This window comes from Scyliorhinus canicula, chromosome 22 (assembly GCF_902713615.1).
Source record: "Scyliorhinus canicula chromosome 22, sScyCan1.1, whole genome shotgun sequence".
Taxonomy (NCBI): Eukaryota; Metazoa; Chordata; class Chondrichthyes; order Carcharhiniformes; family Scyliorhinidae; genus Scyliorhinus; species Scyliorhinus canicula.
Genome location: NC_052167.1, coordinates 15685895 through 15710040, shown reverse-complemented (window position 1 = coordinate 15710040; position 24146 = coordinate 15685895). Strand labels below are relative to the sequence as shown.

At 41.6% G+C, this 24146-nt stretch overlaps 3 protein-coding genes across 14 annotated transcripts in view; 1 reads left to right on the top strand and 2 right to left on the bottom strand.

The window, feature by feature from the left end:
• Positions 1-5328, bottom strand: part of LOC119956026 (adenosine kinase-like) — a 264496-nt gene extending 259168 nt beyond the window's left edge. For 7 of the 8 annotated variants that reach the window (XM_038782747.1, XM_038782748.1, XM_038782753.1 and 4 more), the window contains exon 1: positions 5206-5328. In XM_038782747.1, coding sequence (XP_038638675.1) covers positions 5206-5264 — 59 coding nt within the window. In that variant the 5' untranslated portion in view covers positions 5265-5328. The remainder of the gene's footprint in view (positions 1-5205) is intronic. The other variant, XM_038782750.1, reaches the window with a different exon arrangement.
• Positions 5329-6017: 689 nt separating this feature from the next.
• Positions 6018-18956, top strand: LOC119956025 (AP-1 complex subunit mu). 2 transcript variants are annotated; one of them, XM_038782744.1, is made up of 8 exons: positions 6020-6987; positions 8204-8375; positions 12273-12410; positions 12970-13055; positions 13234-13367; positions 15703-15910; positions 16268-16412; positions 18058-18956. In XM_038782744.1, exons 1-8 carry the CDS (start codon positions 6715-6717, stop codon positions 18156-18158), a joined length of 1257 nt encoding a protein of 418 aa, XP_038638672.1. In that variant the 5' UTR covers positions 6020-6714; the 3' UTR covers positions 18159-18956. The 2 variants fall into 2 exon arrangements, with proteins under 2 accessions (XP_038638674.1, XP_038638672.1); XM_038782746.1 differs by lacking the exon at positions 12273-12410 and having other exon boundaries at positions 6018-6987.
• Positions 18957-20491: 1535 nt separating this feature from the next.
• LOC119956225 (vinculin) overlaps positions 20492-24146 on the bottom strand; it is a 134854-nt gene continuing 131199 nt past the window's right edge. For all 4 annotated transcript variants that reach the window (XM_038783255.1, XM_038783256.1, XM_038783257.1 and 1 more), the window contains one exon: positions 20492-23844. In XM_038783255.1, coding sequence (XP_038639183.1) covers positions 23698-23844 — 147 coding nt within the window. In that variant the 3' untranslated portion in view covers positions 20492-23697. The remainder of the gene's footprint in view (positions 23845-24146) is intronic.

Genomic DNA, 24146 nt, shown 5'->3' with positions numbered 1-24146 from the left:
GAGTCTGCACGTCCTCCCCCTGTGTGCGTGGGTTTCCTCCGGGTGCTCCGGTTTCCTCCCACAGTCCAAAGATGTGCGGGTTAGGTGGATTGGCCAGGCTAAATTGCCCGTAGTGTCCTAATTAAAGTAAGGTTAAGGGGGGGGTTGTTGGGTTACTGGTATAGGGTGGATACGTGGGTTTGAGTAGGGTGATCATGGCTCGGCACAACATTGAGGGCCGAAGGGCCTGTTCTGTGCTGTGCTGTACTATGTTCTATGTTCTAAGTACAAATGAGATCCACTTCACCACATCATCCAGGAAAACTTAGCTTAAGTATACAATTAGGTCTTAAACTTCACAATGCCTTTACCTGCACAACCCTACATAGAAGTCCATGCTAATCACTCTTTACAGGAAAAACTATCTAAAACCTATCAATTTAAACCTGTACAACCTTGCCATGTTTTCATGACACACTGAAGCCCTGCATTTACTTTTTTTTTCTATACCGTTTCATATCTTGCAGCCATTTTAATATCTTACGTTATGTTCATATTTTACCAACTTATTGGTCATTTGAGGAAGTAACCAGAGCTGTGGAAAAAGGGGATTCAGTTGATGTACTTAAATTTCCAGAAGGCATTTAGATGAAGTGCAGATCAAAGGTTACTACAGAAAATAAAAGCTCATGTTATAGGACATGTTTTTCAAACTTTTTTTGAGGGACCCACATTTACAGAATGGCCGACTATTGCAACCGACGCCACATTCACAAAATATTCCCCATAATTACTTTAAAAAGTCACACTCATTGTTGCCACTTCTGTATTATTGAATATAAATTTGTAAATTGAGCTGCTGTTTCACCTTAAACAGCAGCTCCACCCTGACACAAAGGGTGTAACTGAGGATTATTTGATTTCTTCACACCCACTGTTAGCATTTTGAAAATTGCATGTTAGCACTGGAAAGATTAACAGACTCAATATTGCACAGTTTTAACATCATGTTCACGTGTTCAAAACCTAACACAACATTGGATAGGAAATTAAACTCAAAACTTCAACTTCAGAAACAGGAGCCCTAAATGTTGAACTAAAAGCATGGTCAGACAGAATGTCACTGGACACCTGTTAGTACCGTTTCCAAGGTAATTATGTAACAGACTAAAAGCATGCTTGAAAAAAAAACGCTGCTCGACATAGCTCAACTGATCAATATGCAAAATGTGCAGACACAGTCCATTCCATACACCTGCAACATTTTACAGGCTCCTGTATACACGAGTGCAGTTTAGTCGCCAGCTAATGCCATCTTTGGCAAACAATTTGAGCCCCACTAAAGGTAGATGCAAAGGTCCTTGCTGGAGAGGAACTAATTCAGCTGATGGAGTCCAGGTAGCCACATGGCAGCGATGGATGCTTGGGACGAGTACCTGGGAAGAGGGGGTGGATAGCAGTGTGGGACGTGAAAAAAAGCGTCCTTGAAGGACGAGAGTCCCGGTGTGGAGAGACAAATCAGAAGTGGAAGGAGTGGACATAGTGATTGTAGAGCTGGAGGAGGCTGTATGTCCAGGTTGCTGAGAGAATGATAAAAGACGCAGAAGAGTTTGTTAGTGACACACTAAACTCAAGAAATAATATAAATCCTGGCGCTGAACACAGTAGCAGGATATGCACCCAAAGAGAATATTACAGGTCTCTGACTTCAAACTTCCCAACTACACTCTGACCCAGAGAGGCAAGGAAATCCACAGCACTGGCTTCAACATCAGCCTCACGTGGCCATACACTGTATTGCAATGAGAATTTACCGAGCGAGAAAACGGTAAACATGGTCATGTGATATTTGGGGATCATTTTGGTGACCTTTTGGCGACCCATTCTACACCATCCGGTGACCCATCCGCAGGTCACGACCCCACTTCGAAAATCACTTTGATAGGGGACAACATATTGGCAGGATTGAAAGTTGGCTGGCTAACAGGAAGCATAGAGTAGGCATAAATAGGTATTTTTCAGGTTGGCAAAGCATAACAAGTGGAGTGCCACTGGGATTAGGGCTGGGTCCTCAACTGTTTACAAATTTATATAAATGACTTGGATGAAAGGATTGAAGGGATCGTTGCCAAATTTGCCGATGACACAAAGAAATTAAGTTGTGAAGAGAACAAAAGAAGGCTACAAAAAGATATAGATGTGTTAAGTGAGTGGGCAAAGATCTAATAAAGGGATATAATGTGGGAAAAGGCAAAATTTTCCATTTGGCAAGAAAAATAAAAAAGCAGATTATCTAAATGGTGAGAGATTGTAGAGCTCTGAAGTGCATGAATAAAAGGCTAGTAGGCAGGTATAGCAAGTAATTTGGAAAGCTAACAGGATGTTATCATTTATTGAGGAATGAGTACAAAAGTAGGAAGGTCATGCTTCAGTTGCACAGGGTGCCAATGAGATCATAATTGGAGTACTGTGTACATTACTGGTCACTTTATTTATGGAAGAATGTAAATGCATTGGGAACAGTTCAGAGAAGGTTTACCAGACTAATACCTGGAATTGGTGGACTGGCTTGTGAGAAAAGGGTTGGCAGACTAGGCTTGTAACTGTTGGAGTTTAGAAGAGTGAGAGGCGACTTGATTGAAGTCCAAAGATGTGCGGGTTAGGTGGATTGGCCATTATAAATTGCCCTTAGTGTCCAAAAAGGTTGGGGGGGGGCTACTGGGTTGGGGGGGTAGGATGGAGGTGTGGGCTTAGGAAGGGTGTTCTTTCCAAGGGCCAGTGCAGACTCGATGGGCTGAACGGCCTCCTTCTGCACTGTAAATTCTATGAAACATCCTGAAGGGTCTTGGCAGGATGGATGAAGGGAGGATGTTTCCTCTTGTGGTAGAATCGAAAACTCAGGGTCATTGTTTAAAAATAAGGAGTCACCCATTTAAAGTGTAGACTTTTTCAAATTTAGAGTACCCAGAGAATTGAGAGTTTTCTAATTTAGAGGTAATTTATTGTGGCCAAACCACCTACCCTGCACATCTTTTTGGGTTGTGGGGGTGAGACCCATGCAGACACGGGGAGAATGTGCAAAACTCCACATGCACAGTGATCCAGGGTTGGGATCGAACCTGGGTCCTCAGTGCTGTGAGGCAGCTGTGCCAACCACTGTGCCACCATGCTGCCCTCATTTAAAGGGAAATTAGGCAAAGTTTTTTTCTCTTGCAGGGTCACAAGTCTTTGGAACTCTCTTCCTGAAAAGATGATGGAAGCAAGTCTTTGAATATTTTTAATGCCAAGGTGGATAGATCCTTGGTAAACAAGTAGGCAGGATGCAGACTTGATGTTAAAATCAGATCAGCCATGATCGTATTAAACGGCAGAGCAGGTTCGAGGAGCTGAATAATCTACACCAGCTCCTTGTTCTTATATATCTTTCAAGGCTGAAAGGGCCCATTTTTCACCTACAATACTCTAACCTTAATAATCCAAATTTAAAACAGAGTTGAGGAGAAACAACTTCTCCCAAAGGATTGTGAATCTGTGGAATTTGCTACCCCAGAGTGCACTGGATGCTGGGACAGTGAGTAAATTTAAGGAGGACTTAGACAGATCTTTAATCGGTATGGGGTTGAAGGGTTATGGTGAATGAGCAGGGCAGTGGAGTTAAGGCCAGGATGTGATCAGCCATGATCGAATGGCGGAGCAGACTCGAGGGGCTAAATGGTCTAATTCTGCTCCTATATATCTTATGAACCTCCAGGGCTAAAACATTTCCCTTGCCCCTTGATCAATAAACTGAATGCAGTACTTAGGGGATTGTCAAACTATAGGTCTGTAAAATGTCAGCAGTACCTCTCCATCTATGTCTTTGTGTAAAGACCATGCTGTAAACAAAAATGGGGAAATATATATTTTTTTAATTGACAAAATATGAACAGAAACCCATGTGATATGAACAGAAATCCTTGTGATAGAAATCATGTTTCCAATTTAAAAGATCATTTTAGAAAAGTTGATAAAGCCCCACATAAACATGACAAAAAGCAGAAACTGTGGGTGGCAGAAACACAGTAATGTTAATTCCATGTTTTAAGGGGAATATAAATGGTCTCAATGTTACCATATGTTAATTCAGCTCATGATGACATTCTGTGCAGGCTGGTAAACCCGAGACCCATGCAGTAGCCAAATCATAAATAAGTTTTTTTTCGTTGTTATAAAACATACGTTACTCAACAATTGGGTAACGCTAAAGACGGCGATGTTTGCTTTTTAAACTAACACGGTGCAATGTAGCAGAATGTTTTTTTAAACGGGGTAGGAGACACATGAAGGTTTGCAGGGATGACAAAAAGACTCTGCAACTTGTGTCGAAGTTCAGTACATGTGTGCAATGTGCCAACGTACGCGTACGTGGTGAATCCGGATGAATACGACCTTTGTGCAGTTATTAAATTTCATTAAATTACTTAGTTATTATTTCGTTACTCGAGCGATAATAGTGATCGAGGGGAGGGAGGGGAGACCTTTGATCGGATTAATTTGCAACGTTGGTATGTCAAAAAGGCTGTTTTTCAGGGCGAGACGCAATGACGTTTTGGGGCCGGGTTGTGTGTTTTTTTTTTAATTGACTGAACTGAAGTTTCACGAAAACTGCGGTTTGCACACACGAGGTGAAAGGTGTTAAAAATCTGAACTTCCTTCCCCGAACCCTGCAGGTTGGGAGTTGTTTGGATTTTGTTCTGTGACCTTGAAGGAAGCAGGAGAAGAAACTAGAGAGTGTGTGTGTGTGTATGTGTGTCTTGGCCAACGTGGTCAGGTTTCCAATCGAGCTGAAGCCGGCGGGCAGCGAGCGGCAGGAATCGCCGCCCGCTCTGCTGGGCAGGACCACACACACACGGCATCCTCCTGAATGGGAACACATTGCCCAGGCCAATTCAACCGCAGTCCCATCGCGGGGAGAAGCAGGCTGGCTGACATTCCTGCACACTCGGTTTAAACGTCTCTCTCTCTCTCTCCCGATGCCAAAGGAAAGCTCTGGACGACACAATGAATGGAGCCAGTTTGAACGGGGGCGGAGGGTGCGAACGACTGGATTCAAACTGTACCCGCGTCAGCCATGGTTTAAATTCAGCAACTGTCACTATTTAAATATTAACCTGAGTTTTGGTCACTTTCTCTGCCCCCCGCGGGGTGGGTGGGGGGTGTGGAAGGGGCAGGTTTTTTTCTCTTTACCTGAGGGTATTGTGTTGCAGTTTGATTTTTTTCGCCGGCTGAGGCCCGTCTGCTGCCATCGCTTCCCAACTCGCTCCACCGAGGGGGCGCGCGAGAGGGCGGGGGCGGGGCTGGCAGGGGCGCGTCCGCGCGCCGAGAGCACGGGGCTGAGTTGGAGCGAAGGCGCGCGAGGGTGGGGCGGGACTGCAGGATTACCAGGGAAGGAAGGAAGGAGGCGCCGAGAGGACGGGGCTGAGCTGGAGCGAAGGCGAGGGGCGGGGCTAAGCAGCTGGGCGAAGGCGCGCGGGTCTGGAGCGAAAGGGGTGGGGCTGAGCAGCTGAAGCAGGGCTGGCGCGACAGAAGGGGGCGGGGCTGGAGCCACAGCGCGTGGGAAAGGGGCGTGCTGGAGCGAAGACGGTGGGGCTGACAAGTTAAAGCGCGTATGGAACGAAGGCGCGCGGCAAGGGGGGGCGGGTCCGGAGCATAGGCGCGCGGCAAGGGGGGGCGGGTCCGGAGCATAGGCGCGCGGCAAGGGGGGGCGGGTCCGGAGCATAGGCGCGCGGCAAGGGGGGGCGGGTCCGGAGCATAGGCGCGCGGCAAGGGGGGCGGGTCCGGAGCATAGGCGCGCGGCAAGGGGGGCGGGTCCGGAGCATAGGCGCGCGGCAAGGGGGGCGGGTCCGGAGCATAGGCGCGCGGCAAGGGGGGCGGGTCCGGAGCAAAGGCGCGCGGCAAGGGGGGCGGGTCCGGAGCATAGGCGCGCGGCAAGGGGGGCGGGTCCGGAGCGTAGGCGCGCGGCAAGGGGGCGGGTTACCGACATTGAGACCGTTAACGGGCACTCTGTTCAAAATCAGGACAAGGGGACATGTTGAATATTTTTGCACTTCTGTAATTTTGAAGTCGGAATGTTTTAGAGTGCACTTTTATATTTTCTATGAATAAGTGCACATTTATCGAAAACATAATCTCTACATTTCACCCAGTCTTGGGACAGCGTTGTGAATAATTCCAGTCCGTGACACACTGTCGCTTTGCCTATTAGCAGGAATATGATGAAGTTTGCAGGAACTAGAGACTAATCATCTGCCCAGAGCTGCGAGCAACCCGGCAGTAACATGAGAGAACAGCCACATTAAAAACTAGCTTAATTTTCTGTAAAAACAATATTGACAGTAGATGTGGGCAGAGGGCGGGTGGTCGGGTCCTCTGATGAAATATTAAGTGCATCCGGACTGAGCGAGAGAAGTTAAAGACCTCCAGCCCAGTTCTTTGTATAGACTGCAATATAATAAATGAATACACATCTTACCACACGACGTGAAATAAACACGTGTATTGTCCTCGGTGGACAGAAGCTGTTTTTCATGCGGAGATTGATAAATATTTATTTTTTTGTTTTCAGCAGGAGCTGCTTCCGGCAGGGCCGCCATGTTACCCCGGCCGCTGCTTCACTCGATGTTGGTCAAGGCTGTTCGCTGTGGTTGGAGACACAGCCTCGCTGGTTAAGGAGGGTCAGTCAGCCGGAGGGGGAAAATGATCCACAGCCTGTTCCTCATCAACCACACCGGCGATATCTTCCTGGAGAAGCACTGGAAGAGCGTGGTGAGCCGCTCGGTGTGTGACTACTTCTTCGAGGCCCAGGAGAAGGCGGGCGAGGCGGACAATGTGCCGCCCGTCATCCCCACGCCCCACCACTACCTGGTCAGCACCCACAGGGACAGGATCTTCTTCGTCGCCGTCATCCAGTCTGAGGTGCCCCCCCTGTTTGTCATCGAGTTTCTCCACCGAGTGGCGGAAACCTTACAGGTCTGTAAGGAACTCAACCCAGAGCCGCTGGCAAGAAATCAAAACCAGCCCAGTCCTTTTGTTTTCTTTTTGTCAATTTGCTTCAACGTGAATACCAATTGCGATTGAACGTGGTGCAATTTACCAGAATGTGGCTCAGTTAGGCACTCTTGAGTCAAATGATTGTGGGTGCAAGTCTCCCCTCCCTCCAGGGGTGCACACTGTAATACAAGGGCACAAGTAATAGTAGACAATACGGCCTAGTCGAGCATGCAATGCCATTCCATATAATTATGGCTGATCTTGGGCTTCAACCCCACTTTCCTGCCCCTGCCCCCAATCCCTTTGATTCCCTGAAAGCTCAAGAACTTGGAGCGCCATATGCACTGGCAGAGCGAAGCTCACTTTCAGATGAGACATAAATGAGAAGGCCCTGTCTGCCTTCTCAGGTGGACAAAAAGATCCTGTGGCACTATCTCAAAGAAGAGGGTACCATATTGCTGTAGACTAGTGGTGGGCAGCCTGCAGCCCATTGGATTTCTGAATGCGACCAATTAGATATTTTGTTGACTGTTGCGCACATGCAGAGTTGCCAGGTTCTGCTGGTTTCCAGCTGCGTGGTTCTTTTCCCTACAAATATTATTAAAACGATATGCATGTAAAGCAAGGGCTTGCAAAGTGAGGTGCATGTTGATTACACACAATGACTGAGTCTTATGCTCCCTTTAAATCCAGTCAAAGCGCTACTATGGTTCAATTGGCATGCCTTGCCAATTCTAGGTACACAAGGGTAGTACCTATCCCGGGAGACCATCTTGGCTACGATAGCAGTGGATGAGGGAGGTTCTGTTTTTTAATGTTGCTTTAAATATTTTCTTTTTGCCATTTGAAGTTGATGACGATTCTATTACTATATGAATGATTAAGTATTTTCTATAACTCATTGTGAAATATTTAGCGTGTATTTAAATGTATTCTTGGGGTCATGGTTAGTGCACATGCCCGATTTCAATCTTATGGCCAAGTGAGATGAATGAGGGCCATTCCTGCAGCCTGTTCGTTAGCCTAGGTTGCCCATCACTGCTGCAGATAAATTGGTTGCTGCATCTCCTACGCAACAGTACTTCTAGCTGTAAAGTGCTTTGGAATGTCCTGAAAGATGCAATGAATTTCAAATTCTTCAGTATAGCACTAATAGATTAGTTAAGAAATTGTGTTGTGACTAATTGTTCTTTAGGACTATTTTGGAGAATGCACTGAGACTGCAATTAAGGATAATGTTGTGATTATGTACGAGCTCCTGGAAGAGATGTTGGATAATGGTTTTCCATTGGCTACTGAATCCAATATCTTAAAAGAACTCATTAAACCTCCTACAATTCTTCGTTCCGTTGTTAACACTATTACAGGTAAGAAGCAGTTCTCCTACCTTATCAAATATTCCGAACTATGAGAGGTTTTGATAGAGCAAGGAGGAAGAAATTGTTTCTTTTGACATGTGGATCAGTAATCTAAGCTCACAGAATTAAAATATTTTATAAAATAATTTATTTAGTGAACACTAACCCCCTGAAGCCAAGCGATAGCCTCCTCATTTGCTGAGTTTAGCATGCTTAGTCTGTAGAGGGGACACTCCTCAGTAAATGTGTAGTTTTATGTTTTGTTTTTGTCTCCCAAGTGTAGAGGGAGTTTGTACTGACGGCCCAGCAGGTTGGCTGCATAGGGGCCTTGGCCTATCCTGAACATGTTTAACAATGACCACTCTCTCGCCGTAGTAATTTTAAGTCTGCCACTCAACCGATGGGGTTTGTCACAGGGAACCTCTGACTTTTCCATTCTTTCATCCAACGGATGTCTTCTGGTAGATTTTGGGAAGGGTGTTCCATGTGAGGCGCTCAGATAGTAGGTGGGATAAACATAGAACATGGAGTGGGAAGTGAGGGGCAGCACAGATGTTTCAACAAGTTTTTGTCTGTTACTGGATACGTGGCACAGTGATGGCTGTATGGGCAGGAAGCCAGGGAAAGGATGTTGAGCAGAGGGTTCCGGTTATGACATGAAATGTAAAACGAAATGAAAATCGCTTGTCACAGGTAGGCTTCACATGAAGTTACTGTGAAAAGCCCCTAGTCGCTACATTCCAGGCTGGCCTGCCTTGGTCTGCTTTCAAAGCCAGCGATTTAGCCCTGTGCTAAACAGCCCCTGGTGCATGCATTGTTGCATTCAATTGAGTGTCAGCAAGATGTGTGTGTCATGACCTTTGCCAGACAAGTGCACAGCATTCTGCTGCAGTGTATGACTGGGCAAGTGCTGAGGCTGGGAGTGTTGTGACAGCAGCACCGCACATAGATCCCACAAGTTTGGTTTGTAAATTGTTTCTGGCCCTTCCACCATTGGTTTTCCTACCTTTATTCGTCACTTCCATGCCTCCCCTTCTCTTCCCTCCCCCGCTGACAGTCTAATTTTTCTTGAAGTCGATGAATGGCTGCCACCTCAGACGAACCCCTGTAACGAACCCCTCAAGGCGAATTTAATTTTCTCAAGCCTGAGAAACCCTGCCATGTCACGAACCCAAACCCCCGACTTCGGGGGCTCCGAGTCCCTCCATCCCAGTAAATGCCTTCTCTGGGCCACCAGGGAAGCAAAGGCCAAAACGTCCCCCCCCCCCCCCCCCCCCCCCCCCCCCCCGGTCTTCCAACATCCAAAGATTGCCACCTCAGGACTCTGAGCCGCCCTTCCTTGCAGGACCTCTGACATGACATCTGCAAATCCCTGCCAAAAGCCCCTCCGCCTTGGACACACCCAGAACATGTGGTTTTGACCTTTTGGTGCTGCTTTCTTCCAACATTCCCAGGTGGACAGAGTCCCATTGAGAGTCACGCCCAGGTCTGTTGAATTGGGATCATGCCTATAATCTCTGACCATCAATGTAGACAGGTCATTAATTTTGGCACTGGCATTGTGGGAGTGGAATACACTGGATTTGGAGGGATTCAACATGAAATGCTATGTGCTGAAGTGGTCTGTCAACTTTGTAACAGCAAAATAACTAAAGGGGAATGAAGAGACATTTTTTCTACACAGGGTTGTTACGATTTGGAGAATGTTCCTGAAAGTGGGGTGAAATAGATTCTATTGGAATTTTCAAAAAACAATTAGACATGTACTTAAGAGGACTAATGTACAGTGTGATTGGAGAAAAAGTTGGGTTGTAGAATTAAATCAGGTAGGTCTTTCAGACTTACTGATTGCCCTCGGGTCGCACGTTACTCTGATTGTAAGTTCTATTTGCATGCCAATGTTACACAATGCAAAGCTGGTGTGCAACAGAAACCTCTATCTTAAATGGTACAACAAACAATGGAACATGTTAACTCTTGCTTGAGCTTTTGATGAGATAACAGTATTGATGAGGGTAATGCGATTACAGAAATGTATATGATGAAGTACAGCACAATAAGTGAGCACAGCTCGATCTCAGAATTAAAAGGGCAGCAGCATATTGGCTGAGTGCCAAGAAGCAAGAGTTTTTCGAACTGGAGGAATGTTTGTAGTAGAGTTCTCCGGGGTCAGTTTTGGGATCCCTACTCTTTATAGTGTCTTTTTAAAATTTAGAATACCCAATTTGTTTTTCTAATTAAGGGGCAATTTAGCGTGGCCAATCCACCTAACCTGCACATCTTTGGGTTGCGGGGTGAGACCCACGCAGATACTGAGAGAATGTGCAAACGCCACACAGACAGTGAGCCGGGATCGAAGCCGGGTCTTCGTTGCCGTTAGGAGCAATGCTAACTACTGCGCCACCGTGCCATCCCTTCAATGGACCTCTTTAATGTCAAACGAGAGGTCCACAACTGGACATCACTGCTGTCCAGATTACAGTTTAAGATGGAAAATAGATTTTGGAGAGTCACATACTCAAGGACTCTAGACATGTGTGTATTTGATAGTGTAACTATGTGTACCTGCCTTTGTATTCATTGGATATTGTAATTAGGCAAGTGTGTATTTTTTCTGTAACTGATCAGATCCTTCTGTGGAAAACTGCTAAGTAATTGAAACAATTAGTTTGGATTGGATACTGATTATCTTCAAATAAGTGATGTGTGGGTGCAGAGGTGATTCAGCAGGATGTTGCTTGGGATGGAACATTGAAGTTATGGAGAGGGGCTTGGGGTGTTTTCACTGGAGCAGAGAAGATTGAGGGGAGACCTAATTGAGGTCTAAGATGATGAGGGTGGTGATGGTCTGGAATGCACTTCCTGGGAGGGCGGTAGAGGCGGATTACTTCACATCCTTTAAAAAGTATTTAGCACGTCATAACATTCAAGGCCATGGGCTGACAATTCGAATTAAATAGGCAGGTCAGGTGTTTTTCATATATTGTGCAGACTTGATGGGCCAAAGATCCGCTTCTGTGCTGTATTCTGTGAAGCGTAAACCATGGTATATGCTAATTTTGTGTAATCCTTAAATCAGGACTCCTCTGGTGTGTGCGCCACTAGTTGGAGAGCTGAAGCCTGTGCTGTAGCTCAAATTAAAGGCCTTGTTTGAAACTCCTTGTCTGGTTTTTTGAGAGTGAAGTACACTATAGTCAAACAGCTATATTTTTCTCCCTAAAATTGAAGATCTGAGATGAGAGTAATTAAAGACAAATACAGGAACAAATTGGGGAAACACAAGGCTGGGAATTGCCAAAACAATTAAAAAGTACCCCTAAGTGAAGGGGAGAAGGTTGGATCTCCGAATAAGACCAAGACTCAATGTTACTGATTGTAGGAGCTACATCCTTGGTAGTTGCTGCATCTCCCGGCCCCAGGAATAGCTGTCTCCGAGAATTGAACTGCTGTAGTCGCCACCTCCCAATTGGTTCTACCACCCATAGAGGCATTTTCCATTCATCACCTCCAGGCATCCTCCAGATTTTTAAAAAGTGATAAAGCCGAAACCGCTGGCGGCCATGGCTCTCGGCAGTACAAGCGGGAGAGGCTATTCCCAGGGCCAGGGAATATGCAGCTCCCACAACCAGTTAAGTTGAGTCTTGGTCTTGTTTGGAGATCCAACCTCTTCCCATGTAGCAGAGGGGGGAGGCTGGTGGCTGCTAATCCATCCAGGGTGAATAATTCTGATTTTGAGGAATAAACTTGGCCCTGACCTATTCTATAAAAACGGGATTTGCCGGTATGTGGGAAACAGAACTGTATATAAAATTCATAAAATACTTTCTGTTCAGAAAACGATGTACAATATTAAAGTACGCTATCGTAAGAGATAAAGTCAAACATTTCTACATTTTTAATTGTTAGGTAGCAGTAATGTGGTTGATCAGCTTCCCACTGGGCAATTATCCAATATCCCTTGGCGAAGAGCAGAAGTCAAGTATACAAATAATGAAGCTTATTTTGATGTTACGGAAGAAATTGATGCCATCATTGACAAATCAGGTATTCAGTTTATTTTGTTAACTCTGCAACCAATCAAATTCTACAACTCTTATCAAAAACTATTTCAGTCCACACCACTCCCTATTTGGTCACTTTGATAAGTCTTAATATATGCTACACGTTAATTCATTTTGTTTCTAAATATTATTATTTCTTTCCTCAAATGTGGGTGGCACTGGGAAGGGCACATTTGTTGCTCATCCCTTACTCGGCCAGTGTGAGTCAACCACATTGCTGTGGATCTGGTGTCTTATGTAGATCAGACCAGGTAAGGATAGCAAATTTCCTTCCTGAAAGGACATTTAGTGAATCAGAATTGGTGGGGGGGCAGGGGGGATGGTTACAACAATGATAGTTCCATGGTTACTAATACTGAGACTAGCTTAAAATAACTGCCATGGTGAGATTTGACCCCATGTCCTCAGAACATAGAATTTACAGTGCAGGAGGCTATTCAGCCCATCGAGTCTGCACTGGCCCTTAGAAAGAGCTCACTACGCAAGCCCATGCCTCCACCATGTTTGCATCTTAAGTGGCTTAAGCTTTTTTTTAATGCCAGGATCAACTGTCTTTGCTGAGATCCAGGGTGTGATTGATGCCTGCGTCAAGCTAACTGGAATGCCAGACCTCACCCTTTCCTTTATGGTAAGTAATGTACTTCATTTTGCACAATTTTTGCCATTCTCTTAACTATACGTCCTTAAAATGCTAACTTAAAACTGCAGCTCTTTCTAAAATTTGTATTTCATGAACTGCATGAATGCATTAAATGTTCAGATGCCAATTACTCATGCCTTAACTCCACATTTTCATCCAACTGTAGAATCCCAGGCTGCTAGATGATGTCAGCTTCCATCCATGTGTCCGCTTTAAAAGGTGGGAATCTGAACGAGTTCTCTCATTCATTCCTCCAGATGGAAATTTCCGTTTGATGTCTTACCATGTCAGCTCACAAAAGTAAGAAGTGTTCTGCCTTTCTCAAAAAAAAAATAACCAGTAAAAATCCATTCTGGGACAATAAACAGAAAATAGAAGTGATGAAAAAAAAAAATCATCCATCAAAATAGGAAATTGCTAGACAGAATGTGATATTCAAACAATTCTTGCCTATTCTTTTCATATTCTTGCCATTGCCAACTAATTGAATATTGATAAATTAAACATAATAGCAGGGAGCATATTAAGAAATTGAATATTTTAGGGTGAAAAAGGAGGAAAATCTGTACTGTGTAGTTGTTGGGAAGTATGTTTCCCGGGGTGTTTATTTGCTGTAACCTGTTTTGATGCAGGTTTGTAATAAAATACATTTTAAAAAGAAAGAAATTGAATGTTTATGTAACTCAAATGGCTCAAGTTTATGTCAGTTCACCAGCAACATAAAATAATCTTGCATTCTCAGTAAATGGCTCTAATTGGTTTGAGTTTTGATTTCATAAATTCTTGCCTCTGGCGAGCGTCAACATTTCTTTGACCTCTATTCTCACTGCTACAACCTTGCATGTCAGATATAATGTACAATGTCATTTTACAGTATCCTAGCAACAGCTACAGGAATACCAGACCAGGAGAAAATATTAGGAAGCTGCTAGGGAAAGATGGGATTTAGAGGCGTTTTAAAATCGGAGAACGGTAGAGGAGTCCTGTGAAGGACTCCAGCCGAGGCAACTGAAAGCTAATTTTACCTCCGTTTAACCAAGCTTTTGGCTATTTGCGCTAAAATCTTGAGCGTGGCTGGGATTCTAATTTTGCTTTATAAGCCCTGTGCAATGTTTAATTTTGTTCCAGGTGCTATTTAAGTTATTGATGGGACTGAGGAAAGGAGAATGAACAGGATAGAATCAAAACACAAGGGTGTAGCATGGAGATGTGTTGTTTTTTGGGGTAAAGTGGACCAAAGTCATGGAGGGAACTTGAGAACTTCAATGAGGTTAGTGTGACAGGAGGAATGTCTATGGATGTGGTTGAAACAGACTTCCAGAGGCATTCAATAAGATTCCACGCAATGGAAAAGCTGAATACTGTGGATGCTGGAAATACACAGCAGGTTATGGTAACACCTGTGGAAACAAATGGAATTAACAATTCATGTCTGTCACCCTTCATTGAAATTGTATGTTCATGGAATTTAAGGCAATTTATTTACCTGGGTAAACAGTAGGAGAGAGTATGGATAATGGGTATGGACTCATTGGAAGGGAGTGATAAGTGCTTTCCCACAACAATCAATTATGTGTGACATTAATTGCATATCACAATAGAAAGCCATTTGTAGAAGTTTGTCAATGGGTGATATTCATGTAAACAGAAGCATAAAATAGCAAGATAAGATTACATGAGTGGACAAAACTGTAGCAGATGAATTTCAAAACAGGCAAGTAAAGTTATCTATTTTAGACCAAAAAAGGATATGTGTTTCTTTTTTAAATGGTGAAAAGCTAGGAATAGTGGAGGTCTAAAGAGACTTGAGGTTCATGCACATAGTTCACTTAAAATGTAGCATCAGATACAAAAAAAATCATAAACAAACACTTTGCTACAGCTAGACAAAGTCCTGGTTAAACCACATCTTTGTGCAGTTCCAGGCACTGCCCTTTAGAGAGGATCTATCAGCCACAAAGTACAGTGCAGATTCACCAGAATGTTTCTAGTGTTGTAACTCAAAAGATTACATTAACTGAGCTTGTATTCCCTGGAATGTGGAAGTTTAAGGGGCAACTTGATTGAAGATTTTAGGATTTTATAAAGAAATGGTGTCGGTTAAGGAGTCCAGAACAGGGGATTGTAACTATTCAGGAGATAATCTCTGAAGCATTCTTCCATGCCGAATGTGGCCGTGTGGAACATTCTCCAACAAAAAGCAATGAGGTTCACTTCAGCTGAGTGCAGGTGCAACTCCTTTTAAAAACTCGATAGGTTTTGAAACATTGTTTATCATTTCAGACTGCAAGTTTATTACTTGAAGGCTGGTTGTTGCCAATGTATAATAATCAATTAATCTTTGTGATATCCTCGATTTTCCCTTGTTGTGTTCTGTCAGAGGACCGAACAATGAAAGGAGAAGTTACTGACCACTGTTGTATTGCTCCTCCGTAGTCGAGAGATACAAGAGCTTTCTGTTTGGCCTGGCAACTGGGAATTAGACCCTAGGAAATAAATTGGGGGTGGGGAGTTGCAGTTATGCTTCAGGTAGTCATATATGCAAAGCATTTAGTTTGTTTTAGGCCAAGATGCTGATAAGCTTGATACGATCTAATAAAAATATTGAATCTCAAATTAGTCTTTGTTCTTTCAGCTTAGTGGCAATACCAGTTTATGTAAAACACAATATCAGCTTCAGAGAAAGTGGGTCTACAGGGCGATTTGATGTAACAATTGGACCAAAGCAGACCATGGGAAAGACCGTGGAAAGTGTTCTAATGATTATTCATATGCCTAAGGGAGTGCTCAATATGACTCTTACTGCAGCACAGGGCACTTATACATTTGATCCAGTCACCAAGGTAAGTTCCAGCTAAGTTAATGTATTTGTTATGATGTAGAGATGCTGGCATTGGACTGGGGTGAGCACAGTAAGAAGTCTTCCAACACCAGGTTAAAGTCCAACAGGTTTGTTTCAAACACCAGCTTTCGGAGCACTGCTTGGAAGCTAGTGTTTGAAACAAACCTGTTGGACTTTAACCTGGTGGTGTAAGACTTCTTAATGTATTTGTTGCTTTACAATATTGCTTAAACATTGATACTGTAGATTTCTGCTATAAATATCTTAAAGATGAGCCTTAAAATGACATTCATTTCCCAGTAATGAAGAGAGAAGTAACAGATTTAGTGATTCAATGACTCTTATGGTTCCCTCTCAGATGTTAATTTGGGACATTGGAAAAATTACCTTGCCAAAGTTACCAACACTCAAGGGAGTTATTAGCCTACAATCCACAGCACCCAAACCAGAAGAGAATCCAACAATCAGTGTTCAGTTTCGGATCCAGCAACTTGCCGTATCGGGTGAGAAGAATTTTTTTTTTAAAAAGGCAAATAAGTTACTTAGTAGGGTTCTGAAGAGAGTCACATTGGGCTCAAATGTTAACTCTGTTCCTCTCTCCACAGATGCTGCCTAACCTGCTGAGGTTTTCCAGCATGGTTTTTATTCCCGATTCCCAGCACCTGTAGTATTTTGATTTTATTTATTAGTGTAGGATTGTTGACTTGTACGTCAGGTTGCATATCATAAAGCATATGGATTAGTCCATATTCGAAATTTACAAAACATCTAGAATACCAATTACATCCAGTGAAAAGGAACTGCAGCCATGTTTACCTTCTCTTGCTGTCTAGAATAAAAACACATTCCAACTTCTATTACTTCTAAATTCCCATCAATATTAAGGGCATCTCTGTACACATGAATCGGAAGAGGCGAGGGTAGGACGCTAGATTTGAATCTGGTTTGAAGGGAAATAAGAGCAGTTTCCATAGACCGTGGGTTCTATTTTGCAATTGCTTCTATCTACCACAAAACAAACCAAATCCGAACTGACATTGCAGAGTAGTAAAGAGGCAGTTTTGCTCAGTTGGCTGGACAAATAGTTTGTGATGCAGAGCAAGGCCAACAGCATAGGTTCAACTTCTGCACCGGCTGAGGTTATTCTCAACCTTGCCCGAGGTGGCGATCCTCAGGTTAAATCACCACCAGTCACTTTCACCAACACAGTTCACCTGGACTGTGGCGACATGACTTGAATTGACTGAAAAATGCTTGGATACATCTTGAAGTTGTGAATGGCACTATAGATTCAAGTAAGCGCCAATGTTTTGAGGTGTAGGGCTCAATAGTGGTGTTGAAATCTGCAGAGGATAGTAAAAAATACGTGGTAAATAATAAAGGATCAAAAGAAGCAAGGAATCTACTGAGATGGTGAAATAGATACGTAATATTTTTGCCAATAATGAGAGGAAGTGAGGAGAAGGATTTGACAATATTAAAACAACATCTAGAAGCAAAGATTATTTAAAAATAAAATCTCCAATTGAAGCTAATGGTCTGGGATAAAGAATTAGAAACAGATCATGATTGAGTGCTTCTGAATGAAATGAAAGGATCATAAGGTGACATGGATATGATAAGTGGAGATCATCTCCACACCAATACCATGGACTCTGGGAGCAGGAGGGATGTACAATTGTAGACAGCACATCTTTGGTATATAAATCATTTTCTCTCTCCAGAAGTAAAAGTTGGTGCATTACAATTCTCATCCTGTCAACAAGCATTTTGGTTAACGAACGGGCAGCACTATGTGGAATTTAATCACTAACTTAACCAACTTAATGCTTTTAATGTGACCAAATGTGCCCATCTCTGACTGATTTCCCCCCTTCTGCACCACTTTATTGCATATTAGACTGGCTCCAATCAAGGCTATACTCAATACTACTATTCTAGACCTGTTAGGATTCTAATGTTTACAAAATAAACATTACCAGTGGTGACTAAAATCTTCTCAACGCTCTTGCATCATTAAATGATATTTTTAATGTAAATACAGCTTTGCCGTTCCACTCATTAGAGATAGACATGGATTTAATTTTACAATAAGGTATTTTTGCAAAAGAGTGGTGGAATTGTAATATTCATTTGCTTCCCTCCTAGGTTTGAAAGTGAATCGACTGGACATGTATGGAGAAAGATACAAACCATTTAAAGGTGTGAAATACGTTACCAAAGCAGGAAAGTTCCAAGTTCGGACATGAGGGAAAGAAAAAGTTTCACATTATGCAATTTCCAAGTCTTAATCTGCATTCAGTCACAAATAATATACATTATTTTCTTTGACACTGTCTCACACTATTTCAGAATTCCAAGTGCTTTAACTGGAAAAGGGAAAACAGAATGCAAATTATTTCTATGGTAGTTGTGATTAACCCAATTGCAATAACAGGAGAATGAACCAAATTGGCTATAATGCATTAGGTGAATTGTTTCCTAGAGACATTGATTCTTCACAAAAGCTAGAATATGCACACTATTAAACATTCTAGTTTTATACTTTAGTTATACAAGATGTTTTTATCCTGTGCTGTTCAGAGCCCAAAGATAATGTTTTAACTCATGTAATTTGGCATAGTAGAAATTATGAACTAACAATGCCAAATTGTAGCAGGAAATCTATTTTAAGTACACATTACTGCTTTTGATATGCTCAGACATGTTCTAAAGCATTCAGAATAGAGCCGGTCCGTGTGCCAACTGTACTCTTTCCCCCCCCCCCATGACCAATTTTCAACATGGCTCAAGACAAATCAGATCAATGCAATTTCTAAATACACCATCTTGCAGCCTATGAATGTTTATGCTCCTGACCGCATTTACTAAATGAAGAGAATACTAACACTATTGATGCAAGTACTTTTCAAAGTGTTAAACAAGTACTGAGGAACACAGAATGTTAACTTGATTGTTTAGAAATAGATTTAGTACTTGGCTTTGGTCACACTTTGTACTTTTGAATGTATGATTTAATTGTCTCAATAAAATTAGTTAAATTTTAATTTGGCTGTTGCTGCCTTTTATGTTGTTTATGGGAAAGCACAAGTTACAGGCTGTCCATTTTTATCATTCAGCAACTTATTTTGACAGATTAAAGAAATAGGCTTTGAACAAATTCTGCATGATGAATCACATGCACTCAAAGGACACCTGGCGTATTCACCAGAAGACAAACTCCTGATTGGCCCTTTCGACAGCTGCCTGCCATCCTTGATTGAACTGTGAGCCTGTGTCCAGGCCAATTTAAGGGGTGACCCCATAAACATAACAATGAATGTTTCCCCTCTGGGTACATGTTTAGGACCTGGAATCATTGACTTGTGTACATGATGGGGGTTTTTGGACCAACTGTGGTAGAGCCCACGAGGGAACAAGTAATTCTGGATTTGGTGATTGTGTAATGAGGCAGACTTGATTAGGGAACCTAAGGTGAGGGAACCCTTAGGGGGCAGTGACCGCAATATGATAGAATTTACCATGGAGTTTGAAAGGTAGAAGCTGGAATCAAATGTAACAATTTTACAATTTAATAAAGGTAACTATTCAAGACATGAGGGAGAAGCTGACCAGAGTTGATTGGAAGGGGAGCTAGCAGGGAAGACAGTTCAACAGCAATGACAGGAGTTTTGGGGAGTTATTCAGGAGGCACAACAGAAATTCATCCCAAGGAGGAGGAAGCATGCTAAAGGGGGGGGGACCAGGCAACCATGCTGACAAGGGAAGTCAAGTCAGCAGAAAAGCAAAGGAAAAGGCATATAATGTGGTGAGGATTAGTGAGAAGGCAGAGCATTGGGAAGTCTTTATAAGCAGAGTGTATTATTAAGGATGGCATAGCTTCGGTGGTGGCCCACAGCGCTGAGGACCCAGGTTCGATCCCTGTCCATGTGGAGTTTGCACATATATTTTAATTGAATTGTCACATTGGGTAGCAGTGGTTAGCACAGTTGCTTCACAGCTCCATGGTCCCAGGTTTGATTCCGGCTTGGGTCACTGCCTGTGTGGAGTCTGCACATTCTCCTCGTGTCTGCGTAGGTTTCCTCCCACAGTCCAAAGATGAGCAGGTTAGGTGGATTGGCCTTCTTAAATTGTCCTTGGGTTAGTTGGGGTTACTGGTTTACAGGAATAGGGTGGAGGTGTGGGCTTGTGTGGGGTGCTCTTTCCAAGAGCCAGTGTAGACTCGATGGGCCGAATGCACTGTAAATTCTATGATGATCTATGATAAAGCCATGCTTCCTGATCTATCACAACTAACAATAATGCAAGTAGTTTTTAAATTTTGGTCAATGTGCAGATTGCTGCATTGTTTGGTGAAACGGTCATAGATATTAGTATAACCCAACAAAACAGTTGACTCAATGGTTAAACTGTGGTTATCATTTTTGTCCATGTTCATACGAATTTTGAATAAAATTTCAGCTTCCATTTCCAAGATTCAGCTTATCTTCCTTTATGAATAAGTTATGCATCTTAAACATTTATCAGCTGGATTCCAATTCAACATAATGTATTCAACTGAAGAATGTGACAAACACAGACGAAATGTTACAAAACATTTTATTTAAAAATGCAGGTACTTATAATGCAGCTAATGACAAATTTAGTTCAAACAGTATAAATTCTGGTTGTAGCCAAAGAATGTGTGTCTCTGGATCGTTCATTTTCCTTGTAAAATACAGAACTCCACAAGATGAAGAGAATTACTTTCGGTATTATAAATACTCTTCACTGGTGCAAGTAGTTCATAATTCCTGGTTCAATTTTAGGATGTACTACTTTTGTGTCAAGATTTAATGATTAATTTTTGCAAAGCTCTTTTTCTCTGCCAGTTACTGAAATATCTCACTTGTCAGCATTTACTGGGGCATCTTTCAATTATAATCAACCTAACACTAATTATAAGTTGTCATTTCCAATGGGAAACTTGTTCCATCCACACCACCATATGTAATTTAAAATGTATGGCAAAAATTAGTGCATCATAATTAAGTAAGTTTTATCTCCACTTTAATACCTTGTACTAAAACTGGACATGGGAGTCTGAGCATATTCCTAGTTCCAAAACTAGATCTAATATGCTTAAGGATTCACAGTATCCAGTGTCAATAAAAATCACATGCCATGACATGTATTTATCGCGAGGCTTAAAATAAACTGGCACGTCCACAGACAGTTAGAATCACAAAATGCTTGGGTAACTCAAATGGCCAAATAAACAGAAGAATAAATATTCTTCAGCTAGAGAAAATGTAATCTTAATGAAATCAATGTCTTCACCGTTAAACTTAATTTCCTCTTAATATCGTCATGGATTCCATATTTACATTAAAGCTGTAGTAATATCATGCATTAAAACTATCTGCTACTTAGAAAAGATCAAGCTTCCTTAAGATACAGTACATATTATACCCATAATTCTTCAATGTCAATGGTTGACATGCAGTCACATGATTTTCACAATTGCCATCTGATATGTTGGCGTGAGAATCATGGATAACAGGATAGTTCCAAGGCTGCGTTTCTTTTAAATGTGAACTGCGGCAATTTAAGGTGGACGGATCACCACCACCAGAAAGGGTAGTTGGAGATGGGCAAGAAATGCTGGCCATGTCAGCAATATCTCTTTCCACAAAATATATTTTTTAACATTCCATGTGATTGAAATATTGAAAGGTTTGTAGCTTCTGGCAAAAAAAAACCTTAAATTATAGCTGCAGTTTTCAAACGATTAAATAATTAAGTATCTGCATTCTGCAGAATTGATCCCCTCAGGATAATAATTAGAATACTATTGTAACTCAATTGTAATCATGGACTGTATTTAGTCTGCTCTCAAAGCTAACTGTGGCAAGATAAATAAACATCAACTCCATAAGAATTGCAGCCACATTGGAGAGTTTCACTTTCCGTCCCTTTCGTTATGTAATTTTCTTTTTGAAAATATGTTTGTGAAGTAAGGCCACAACTTGCACGTGCACGAAAAGTAAATTATGGATGTAACTTATCATAAAAATATACAGGTACTTAAATTAAACAAATCTAAATATCAAACAGGGCAGCACGGTGGCGCATATTTTTTTATTGCTGACTACGGATTCTTTTTGGAAAATAAATTTCAAAAAATACTGCTGAATTTTTTGTAAGCAGTTACTGGAAGACATTGTGAGGGTTTTTAATCAGTTGAATATTCTAAGTTGTTAGTATGGAAATAATATCCATTTTGGACAATTTTATATTGGCAGGACAATACATTTTACTGAATACTCACTCTCAAATAATTTTAAAGCACTCTTTCAGATCAATATGGAAAGTATGGATGAATGCAAAATTAAACAATATATTGTGAAGCAATTTTGCTTTTATACATTTTTGATTAAAACACCTGGGAAGTTAATTTGTAAATGAAAATAGTTCTATCATTCCAGAAATAGCTCAATATATCTCAAAGAATATTACAATCAATTTAGCTTACATAGATTTAACCTGCCCTCATTTCTTTGCACAAAAACCAACTGACCCAACCGGCATCAATATTTAGTTCCTGAACAGCATTTTATACACCATTCTCTTGTATTTAAATGCAACCATGTTAAAAAGCAGAATACAATTCTAGAAATTCTCTCATTAATTGATCAGCAAAACCAAATTTAATTTGTCAATAAACTTTTCATAAACCATTGCCTATTTAGTCCAGACTCCAAATAATAAAGTAATGCTAAAGTAGTAAATACTAACTAGTTAGTAAGTAGCTCATAATTCATTATCAAGTGAATAGCTGCAAATATCTGAAGGAGTATCTTGCCCAATTTTAAGGACAGTGCATTGAGCCAGTATTTGAGCTCATGTACTCTTCAATTATTAGTATTCAAGAACCATCAGACCAAATACATTTGACACAATAGAATATGTTCCATGATTGGTAGCACATTTCTCAATAAACTATACCAATTCTTAACAAAGAAATTTAGCAAAAACAGTCTTTGGCTTAGTAAGTGAATTCATGCTCAGGAATCGCACTAATAGAAATAGGAAATAAACAAATGTGATAACCAGCTAAGCGTGTACTCTGCCCTGTACAGTTGTCCAATCATACAGGTCCACCCACCACAAGAACAAAGTGTCTGTAATAGTGTTGAACAAAAATACAGCTCTCAGGGTCCAAAGAGATCAGACATATGGCACCCAGACAAATAGCGTACATAGGTTGCCCCCAAAATGTTATACAATATGTCCATTTGAAAAAAAAAACACATTTGGTATACTAAACTAGGCTAGGTTACAGGTTAAACTACATTAGGTTACAGCCATACGGTTTGTCTATTGACATACAGCAGTCCTTTATATTTGGCAGGACACAAAGGCTCTAACTTGTCAATATCAATTGTAGTCAGATGAAAAGAATATTTAATTCTGCCTACTGGGGGTAAATTGGGAGCAGATATTGAAGAAATATACTGTTCTTAAAGTGTGTTTTGAAGAAAAGCAGAAGTAAAGCCATTTTTCAATATTCAGCTAATTTCATAATTATAGTAGAGGTATTGTACACACAAGATGAATATACTAACTGTTAAATATCAAAGATTTTTTAGTAGTGATTGCTGTGAATTAGAAAAATTATGTTAACTAAAATAGCACTGCCATTCTGATTCATTTTATACTCCCAGTGGACATAGAATAGTCTTGACCCAAGAGAAAGTCTATGTTACTGCACCAAAATGGAAAACAAAAATTGGCAAACGTCTTGGTTTACTGGTACCATGGAGTTTTCCGCACCCAACGGAGCCTGTATCCAGCATCTGTTCTGATCTTAATGGAAGCAGCCTCTGCTTCTCGCACAGTTTCCTTAACGGACTGCATCAGGTTCTGAGCATTATGAACCAACATTTCCGTAGCCTAACGGGAAAAATTGGATCATCATTTAAACATGCAAACAGTTGCAACAATCCAATTGTACTGCTTTTGTGGATAATAATGAATTCGGTAATTTTAGTGAAGGAAAAGCAATTAAAGTACACTAAGTTTTGATTAAGGTGATGATTATGATGATTTGAGCAAAGTGATGCCGCATCTGTATTCCCATTGCCTAGAAAAAACAGTTCGGCATTTGCTCCTTGATCCAAGAAACATACCCTTTTATTGTGTCTCAGTTTCATTCAGGAAATGCACTGCTTAACAAGTCAAGGAAGATCAAACAA

Bases quoted from the DNA above. Each gene is read 5' to 3' on its own strand.
- LOC119956025 (XM_038782744.1), top strand. From the start codon at position 6,715: ATGATCCACAGCCTGTTCCTCATCAACCACACCGGCGATATCTTCCTG. The intron at 13,056-13,233 runs GTAAGTAATGTA...ATCCAACTGTAG, and splicing joins ACCTCACCCTTTCCTTTATG to AATCCCAGGCTGCTAGATGA. The intron at 13,368-15,702 runs GTAAGAAGTGTT...TTGTTCTTTCAG, and splicing joins TACCATGTCAGCTCACAAAA to CTTAGTGGCAATACCAGTTT.